The sequence below is a fragment of the Elephantulus edwardii genome, unplaced genomic scaffold, assembly GCF_000299155.1.
Source record: "Elephantulus edwardii isolate Elephantulus edwardi_28Jun2011 unplaced genomic scaffold, EleEdw1.0 scaffold00109, whole genome shotgun sequence".
NCBI classification, from domain to species: Eukaryota; Metazoa; Chordata; class Mammalia; order Macroscelidea; family Macroscelididae; genus Elephantulus; species Elephantulus edwardii.
In genome coordinates, this window is record NW_006399859.1 from 11,584,761 (window position 1) to 11,594,388 (window position 9,628).

The 9,628-nt window shown below is 43.4% G+C and overlaps 1 protein-coding gene across 1 annotated transcript in view; it reads right to left on the bottom strand.

The window, feature by feature from the left end:
- The window catches only part of SPON1 (spondin 1, extracellular matrix protein), a 438,663-nt gene extending 429,237 nt beyond the window's left edge, over positions 1-9,426 (bottom strand). The window contains exon 1 of the mRNA XM_006892054.1: positions 8,927-9,426. Coding sequence (XP_006892116.1) covers positions 8,927-9,164 — 238 coding nt within the window. The 5' untranslated portion in view covers positions 9,165-9,426. The remainder of the gene's footprint in view (positions 1-8,926) is intronic.
- Between the last annotated feature and the right edge of the window lie 202 nt (positions 9,427-9,628).

Below are 9,628 nucleotides of genomic sequence, written 5' to 3' on the forward strand. Positions count from 1 at the left end.
CAAGAAGTGCTAGACTTGCTAAGAAATACCAATTTCTTTCTCTTTCCCCATCAACAAAATATCTGGAGGGATGCATAAATGAGTCTAGATTGAATGTGAAATTTTTGTATTTAATGCAAAATGTCAAAAAATTCTCAAGGAAGAATTTTTACTTTCACACTGCTTTTTGAATTTAACTCTCATACACTTCACTGTACTAAAATTATTCCTTAATTGTTCATTCTCAATTTATACCCCATTGAATTTTCTTCTTCTTGCTCAATTCATTCCTTTCATTCTTTACTTCATTCCTCCTTATGAAGTGAGGGAGTGAGAGAGTACAGGCCTCTCTGACATTTTAATCCCACTTTTTCTTCTCACTGCAGTACTTTCAACAGCAGTAACACACACACACACACACACACACACACACACACACACGCTTCTTTTGGTGATTAATTTAACAGAAACATAAGGATTGAATGATGTTGACTAGGTCTACCAAGATGATCTTTCATTAAGTGAAATATGAAACATTGCATTTTTAAGAGTTTGCCTTAAAAATATATGGAAAGAATGATATGTCCTTCAAATTTATCTTTCCCTTGGTTGTTGTTGTTGTTAAGTAATATCAAATGGAGTACGACTCATAGCTACCCTAAGAACAAAAGATCTGGACCTTGTTCTATAATTACCAGCATTTCTCTAATGTCATAGAGTTTTTCCAAAGGCGTGTTGTTTAGGAAGTAGATGCCAATACTTCTTCCAAGTCTGTTCCAATCTGGAAGCTCCACCAAACACTCTCCACCGTGGGTAACCATTATGGTACCCAACTCAACAGTGGCACGACACTTAGCACCACAGCAACTGCAAGTTATCTCGATACTGCAAACTGACAGACCAGTGCTATACCACTTAGAAGAATGTTCTTCCCAAACACAGTTAACACCAGGCCCAATGTCCCAACTGATATTTAAATTCAATGGTCTGCCCACCAGGTCCTGATTGATTTAAATAAGAGGCTTCAGCCCACATCTGACTGTTACCTAAACCCAGTAAATCCAGGCAACCAAGCAGCTCACACATTATTGTGAAGGAAATAAAAAATGACCTAATGGTTTACATCCAACTTTCAAGTAAAACAAGAGAACCTACCCTCCAGAATCCAATTCATAGTGACCCTATGAACAAAAGATCTGAACCTTGTTCTATAACTATTGTCGTTTCTTTAATGTTCAAGAACATTCTTAAAATGTTCTTTTTGACAGTGAATATAATATCATTCTCTTCAATTTTTCATTCTTTGTATGTTGTTGTTGTTAGGTGTCATTAAGCGGCTCATAGCGACCCTATGAACAGCAGATCTGAACTTACCCTATCTTGTGGCAGCCTCATCACCTCTGACAGACTAGAATCCATTGCTGAAGTCACCATGTTAATCCATCTCACTGGGGGGTCATCTTCCTCTTCATTGACCCTCCTTTCCGAGGAATAGCCTCGCCTAGCCTCATGTCCAAAGTATTAAAGACAAAGCTTCATTATCGTTGCTTCAAATGAACACTTTGGCTGCACTTTTTCTAAGACATATCTGTTTGGTCTTTTGGCAGTCCATGAGATATTCAGAACTCTTCTCCAGCACCACAACTCAAAGGCCTAAATTCGTCTCCTGTCATTCTTATTCATTGTCCTGCTGGTAAAAAGAGTGTTGTTTAGTAGATTATAATGGTCCGATTCAAAATGGCCAATATCATCCTGTTTCAGCTCTGGTGGTGCAGTGTGTGGGGCAGGGAGCTGTACTGCTAACCCAAAGAACACACTTCTCTGGAAGCTGGAATTCAACAGCTTCTCCAAGGGAGAAAGATGAACAATTCCTTCTCATGCCATTTATAGCCTCAGAAATCCAATGGAGAGTGAACTGTGAGTTGGTTCTGGCTTGATGGCAATGAGTTTTGAGTTTTAATACCTATGATATTAGTTACGCATTCCATTTCATTTTTTCTGATTTCCAATTTCCTTGATTCATACATTCTATGTTGCAATTAGTAATGGATATCTGCAGCTGTTTCTTCTCATTTAAGTCATGCCACATCAGCAAATGAAGAGCGTGGAAGCTTAACTCCATTTCTATTATTAAGGCAGACTCCCTTTGAAGAAACAGCTCTTTTCCCGTCATAGTTTGAGTGCCTTCCAACCTAACAGTTCATTTTCCAAAATTATACCAAACAGTGTTACACTGATATGTGTATAATGTTGTCACTGGCCACTCAGTTTTTGAAAGTAGATCATCAGGTCCTTCTTCCTAATCTGCCTTGATTTAGAAGCTTAACTGAAACCTGTCCACCTTGAGTGGCATTGCCGGTATTTGAAATCCTGGTGACATAGCTTCCACTTATACATATGGCACTCTGGTAGCCAAGGGAGTACGGAGTTGTGTTGCCAATTTCAAAGACATGCAGTTTGAATCCACCAGCTGCTCCATGGCAGAGAGATAGGCAATCTCCTGTGCAATTCGGAGCTCTGAAAATCCACTGGAGAGTCAACTCTGAGTTGGTTCTAACTTGATGGACATAACAACAACATGTATGTTATCATTTCAGCGTGCGTTTTACATTTATATCTCTTCTCTTGGAAGTTGATCATAAGGTCCTTGGACTAGCAAAATTTCAAGTGCTTAATGGCTTCGTGCTGAACAATATAGCCTGAAAAAACAGCAGAGAACCAAGACAGAAGCAACCTGAGTCCCCAAACAACCCTGTGGAAAACCGGCCATCATTTATGGGTATCACATTTGTCCTCTTGTTTGAAGTATTGTATTTTGGGTTCTTTTCGTCAAACAAGCTTAGCCTTTATACTAATTAATATCACATTGTAATTTTTTTCTCCACAGAAATTGATATTAATATCTACCTTCTGATATTTTATATAACAAATAAATGGATATTGTGGTCGGAAAAGGTCTTAATACATCAGCAAGTTTATGAACAAATCAGCAATTATAGCCAGTGTTTCAGCTGAGTTAGCGGCAATGAAAGGACAACTTAGTGCACACACGCGTTTGTTCTTCAATCTTGCTTTTCTTTCCATTTTTCCAGTGCAACACAGGTGTGTTCTGAATGCCAAAATGTATATGAGAATTAATCAAGTTTCTAATTTGACATATTTTATATTTTGTATGTTTTGATTATTTCATTTTGTGATACTCAAAGCAGTGATTAAACATTTAGATATGTATTCAATACTTCATTTTCATGATCATTTTGAACTAATTATATAAGAAAAGGAAAGATTTACAAACAAAAATGAAATCAAGAATTTGGCAGGATGAAGTGGGTAAATGAGATAATTATTTAAAATTAATGACAATGTCATCAGCAGCATTTCATTTTTTTGAAAGTATAGACAGAAAGTGATGCTACCAAGCCAAATGTGGGTGACTCTAACCCACGGCCCTCAGGCCTATTTTTAATTGTGTTTGGTGAAGCATTCTTCTAGGTCATATAGCCCTGGTCTGCCCACTTGCTGTACAGAGGTAAATCGTGGTGCCTGTGAAGCTAAACACTGTGACACTGATATGTCAAATGCGAGAATGGTTACCCATGATGGACAGTGTTTGGTGGAGCTCCCTGGTTAAAACAAGCTTGGAAGTAGGAGTGGCATCCACTTCCAAATTGCTTGCCTCTGGAAACCCTCTGAACCTGGAGAAAGGACGAAAGTTATACAGGTGTCCAGGTCTTTTTGTTCATAAATTTGCTATGAGTCACCTACAACAAGATGGCACTTAACAACAACAACATGCAAGAAATAGTTCATTTAAGAAACCTCATGCATCTTAAATTTCTGAGATCCTCTTATGTACATTCGAAATGAAAAAATAAAACAACAGTGAAAAAATACAAATTATATCAAACTGAAACCAGCTATTAAAAGCGTCAAAATGTAATTAGCAAAATAATTATTATGATCTCTTTATTTTTAATAAAGAACAACTTTACTGACATGTGTCATGTTTTATTTAATTTTTTTTTGTTTTATTTGTGACTATAACTTAGGATCAGCTTAATAATGGATCCAGGCAAGGAATTTTTATAGATGATATTCACTGCATATCTGGTGAATAAATTGAAGCAGACGTTGTAATTTCCCCTAGTACATCACTTACTCTTTGATGTACTTTCTAAATAATCCAAAATAATTCTATTAATTCAGCCATATAGTAATCACCTACACTGGGTTAGAGTTCATGTGTTCCTTAGTAATTTTTTATAATCATTAAAAAAACAAGTAAAATGAATTTCTTTTTCCAATCGTTTCCCTACCAACAAAAGCAACTGACTGAAGACTGACTAGTTTTCTGTGTGTTTGTAAATTAACTCACTGACTTATGGAGAAAAGCAATACTGAAGTCTATAAAAAAGGAAGCAAGAGTAAATAAGGATTTATCATGTTATTACTTTGTGTCCTGAAAGATTCCAGTTATTATCTTGATTTGTTGTTATTGCTTGCTTTCCATTTGAGAGCTACCACTCAAAAGGCTGAGGTTAGATGAGCAAACTCATTCTAGTCCCAGCTCATTTTAGCGAGTCAGTTAACTGGTTAGAAGACTGGTTGAGTGCACTGATTTCAGAGTCAGACAGACCCGAGACCGTGCCCTTTTATGATTATTAGCTTCATGACCATGGACATGTTTCTAAAGCTCTCTGAGCCTCAGTCTCTTCACCTGCAAAATAAGAACAATAATTATCTGCCTCAAAGTGCTGTAAAGAATCAATGAGATCAGCAAGAAACAACACACTGTCTCATCCAGTATTTTCCTGCTAAATATTTTTCTTTAAAGTATCCGAAATAATTCTCACTTATTTTTTTATCCATATATAATCATCTACATGAGGCTGCCATTTATTTTGATATAGGTTGTTTCTATTTCTCACAGCAGTGATGCAAATAAATAAAGTACACTGTGATTCATTTTACAGAAGAAGAAATGATGGCTCAGAGAGAAATGGCACGCCTGAGGTCACACAGTGTGTATGTGACACGGTAAGGATTGAAACTTACCCAACATGGCCAAAGCCTGTGCCCTTTGCACCCGGCTGAGCCGAGTATGAGTACTCGTGTGGGCAGTGTGTGTCCCAGAGTGAGACAAACAAAGAGCCGCAAACAAAGCTGCTTTGGAGGTCTCCAAAACTCTCAATTTAAAATGAATTCCCAATTATGCCAGAAACTGGACCAGCTTTTGAAATCTCAACTAAAAGGTCTTTTCCCATCAAGTTCCTTGAAATTTCCCTTTAAAGAACAGCTAGGAAAAGCCACTCTCATTAGCCAAGGTCTGACTTTATTTCCCTAATAAAACAGACCTTTGGCCAGACAAAAGAGCCTCTTTTATTTTCAATCAAGCCTTGAGTATTTCAACTGATTTTCTTCTATTTGGCTTGAAATTGTGATCTGGGAAAGGCTGGTCCTGCAAATTGTCCTCCTATAAGGGAAGCCCCTTGAGGATCCTCAACTTGTTATTTTTTAATCACTGTAATCTCCTTTCAAAGAAGGCTATGGGCAGAAACAGAGCAGGCCTTTCAGAGCTTTCTAAAGCACAATTACTGCAAGGGAGAGTGGTTGAGGAGGGAGGGAAAGAAGAGAGAAATGATGGGAGAGAAGAGAAAGTCCATACAGCATTAACAATTTTGAAAAGATGGAATAATAATGTCTATTGGGCATAAACTTGAATGGCGTAATCTATAGGGAGTTGCACTGCTAACTCAACTGTGGTGCCTCTCTGGCAATTCAAATCCACCAGTGGCTCGGAGTGAGAAAGATGGTGATTTACAACTGAAAACCTGTGGGAAGGTAAGCTATAAATGGTTTCTGACTGGAGAGCAATGAGTTCATTTTGGAGTTATGGGACACACGGAACTCTGGTGGTGGTGGTGGTGATGTGTTTAAACTGTTGAGCTACTAACCAAAAGGGTGGCAGTTCAAATTCACCAGACACTCCACTGCAAAACTGTGGTAGTCTTAGTAATCCTATGCAACAATTCTACCCTGCCCAATAGGGTTGCTATGCGTTGGAATACATTCCAAGGCCAGGGGTTTTGGGGGGCTTTTTTTCCTAATATTGGATCTAGGGTATAAACAAAAACCTCTGTGTTTCAGTATTCTCACTTAAACAGTGATCATTCAGAATTGACTGGATGGATTATTCCACTCTAGAATACCTAAATGGTGAGCTGGAAGAATGAGGACAATTTCAGCATCAGTGAAAGATTTAAGACAGGAGAACAAGCTCATGTGGGATCCTAATTCAGGAAAAAATAAAAAGGCAAATAGAACACTGGGGAGTTTTATCTTCAGCAGCCCAGAGTCAATAAACCAAGCAGAAAGCATTAGATTTACTTTTAACATAATTATTCCAAGAAAGTATAACAGAAAGCCAACAGAACAAAGCACAAACTAGGCCAGCGCCCTTTCTTCTTAATTTTGAGTGGCGGAATCAGGTTTGCTAGCTGTACTCTTTACAAAGAAGCCCTAAACATGATTCCTGCAATAGCTTTCTATGTGATCTTTTAGCCTTGAGGAAGCAGAAAAAGATGATTTTCTGACTGATGGTTTGAGTGGGGGCAATACAGTCCAAGAAAAGCCACCATTGAGATAGTGATGAAGGCCCACTGACTCCTTCTCCAGTGAGAGCTCCCCCACCCCCTACTGGCCACAAAGGCTCAGGGAACCTTCCTGGCCTGCAAAAGAGCCACAGCCTTCTACTTCCCACCCCTCAGCCCTGGAGCCATAGTTCACCATTGCTTTTTCAAACACAGAGGATGATTCTAAGAGGAAGTGCGTAGTAGAACATGACCTGGGCTCCAGGCTGGCCTAATTCACCAAAAATCTTCCTAGGTTTATGTTAGAAACTGCCTTAACCAGACTCCTAATATGGAAAAAGCATTCATTCCATTAATTCAGGACAGCTAGTAGATTGGACTGGTGAATGCTAAGGAAAGTTACTTTTAAACAGACACACTTCAAATACAAACAGCAAAACAAACCAACCTCTACAGTCAGAGTTCTCCATTATTAAGCCTTACCTCTCGCAAGTACTTGCATTTGGGGAATTGTTGGAACTCTGACCCTGGCACCCCTTCAAATGTATGTCCTTTTTTAGACCCACCCAGAAAGGCTGGAGATAGTAATTTTACAGCTGGAAAGAGGTTCTGAGAGATTAAATGACTTGGACAAGTCATCGCACAGCCACTGACTTCAAGATCCCTAGACTTCAGAGTCACTTCTTTGCAGGCTGCGTGTGTGGAACTCAGATAATTTCCTAAGCTAATCCAGTCCCTGTTTCGAGGAATGCTGGAGAGGACAACTCAGTGAAGTTATGCTTGCTTCCTCAGAGGCTAGAGGAAGACTCTACAGAGTGGCCTCGGCAAACCTGAGCTCTAGACAACCTTCCCCTTGCCTCCTCATGCTCCAAGCAGAGTTGTCTGTTCAGCATGTCCTGGAGTACCAGTGCTTCAGGGCACTTTCCGGGGTGCTGGGCGCCCCATTAGGTCAGGAGTACCTGGATGCCGCCTCTGAATAGCTTCAACTGGAAGAAGTTGGAGACATAAACCCAGGAAGACAGAAGAAGCTTCCTGAACAGGGTCACTCTGGGCTACTGAGCACACTGCCCTAAACTTGTTTGCTTCCATGCCTTTCTCCCCCACTTTCTACAGGGCCCAGGGAAACAGAGATGGAATGTTGTGAGCCCCTTTGCTCTAGTTACCCCCAAAGATGCAGGATCCTTGCTTGGATCCAGAGCTCACTTAGGAAGTGACTTAGGAAAGCCATGGTCCAAGAGCCCTGTCACTCCCCAGGTGACAGGCTGCCACAGTATCTCTCCTGTGCTCCCTCCTAGAAAGCAGCGGGGTGTTGCACTCAAGAAAGATGCCTGGGAAGATGATAGGCTGAAGAGAAAGACAGTGGGCCTTGGGGTGAGGAGTCTTCAAGTTCATGAGGGTCACATTACTCCCCTGTTCTGCCTATGAGGAACTCACTTGCACTGACACTCCCTCTCTGCACTCCTAAACCCTGTGCTCAGCGGAGCACCTTAGTTACAATTCTGAGTCTCCAGACTGTGAGAGCCAAGGTCTCCAGGCCTCCAGGGAGCAGGCTTGCAAATATTCATGCTTCCTTTCCTCTCAACGTCAGGTTTCCCTGTCCACTCAGAGCCTGTCAAGAGTTCTCTAGGGTTTCAGTCCCCATTGAAAGCCAGTCTTGTAAATCCAGGGTCCTCTTCACCTGCTACCACAGGAGAATAATCTACAGTGCTTTCAAGGGACCCTTCAGGGAAGAGCTTCAGGTGCTTCTTCCTGCTTACCCACCCACCCCCACCACCGCACCAACACCACCCCGATCCCCCACCAACCCAAGACCAGAGAACGATTCTGGAGAAGTCCAGGCTCTTTCCCTGAAGGGACCTGTCCCAGGAAACCAGAGTGACCATCCCGCTGCAGAGCTGGACTTCATGAAGACAGTATCCTCTCCTTTAGGAAAACGCTTAGAAAATGCCAGAGTCCCTGCCTGAGACCCAACTGGTAAGGAGCGCGGGTCCCCCACACTCCAGGAACTGGACCATTGTGAGGCAGGTCTGCCACCCTCCTAGAGCCAATGGGACAGAAGTCGGGTCGCCTCCCAGTCAGGCGGGCGAGACGCATCGCTCCTGTTAAGCCCACGCTGGGGCACTGTGAGCTGGAGACCAGCGTTGCCCCCGCTGGCTAAGGCCCCCCGCAATAACTTGGGGTTTGCGTTAAGCTTCAGGTGAAAAGAGCTGAGGTCAGCCAGGACAAGGGGTCTTTGCCCCGCTGCGCCCTTACAATGTGCCCCAGGAACGTGCGCCTCCTTCCTCCTGTACCGCTCGATCAGCGCCCTCCTCTGGGGGCCAAGTCCCGAGACCCCAGTGCTATGCCCGGCCACTTACCTCGGTAGCTGGTTCCTGGCTTGTAGAAGTCGGGGTCGCCCTCCACGCGGAGGCTGAACTCGGTGTAGCCCTCGCGCCGCGTGCCCTGGGCGCGCAGAATGCGGCTGCAGTAGCCCTCTGACTTGGGCACTTTGTCCAGGGTCTCGTCGGAGAAGGCCAGCGCCACGGCCAGGGGCAGCGCCAGGGCCAGCAGCGCTGGACTCCAGCTCAACCTCAGTGGCTCCAGGGACAGCCTCATCCTCGCGGGCCCCCAACTTTGTTCCACTGCCGCTGGCCCTTGCCACGCGACTGCTGCCCGAAGGGGTCCCTGCGGAGGCGAGACCCGGAGCAGCTCCGGCGGAGAGCAGGAGCCCGGAGCCGGCACTGGGGACTGAGACTGTGCCGCCTTGGCTAGGCTGCTGCCGAGCTGCGCTGCGCTGAGCTGAGCGAGCGATCCGAGCAGCGCGAGGAAGGGAGGGCGGCGGCGAAGAAGGAGGAGGAGGAGGGGAGGGGAGGGCTGGTTTTGCCCAGATCCCCGGAGCGCAGCGCTGTTTTGTTTTCGAGCTGGCTATTAGCGGGCAGTGTTTATTTTGCGAGGCTGGATTCCCAGGGATTGGCTAAGAAATCCTAGGGCATGGGGACATAGCGAGTTCTGTCCCACCACCAAAGAGTCAGCTATGCAAAACTGGCTAAGCTGGCGGCACAGTCTGAACACTGGAGAAG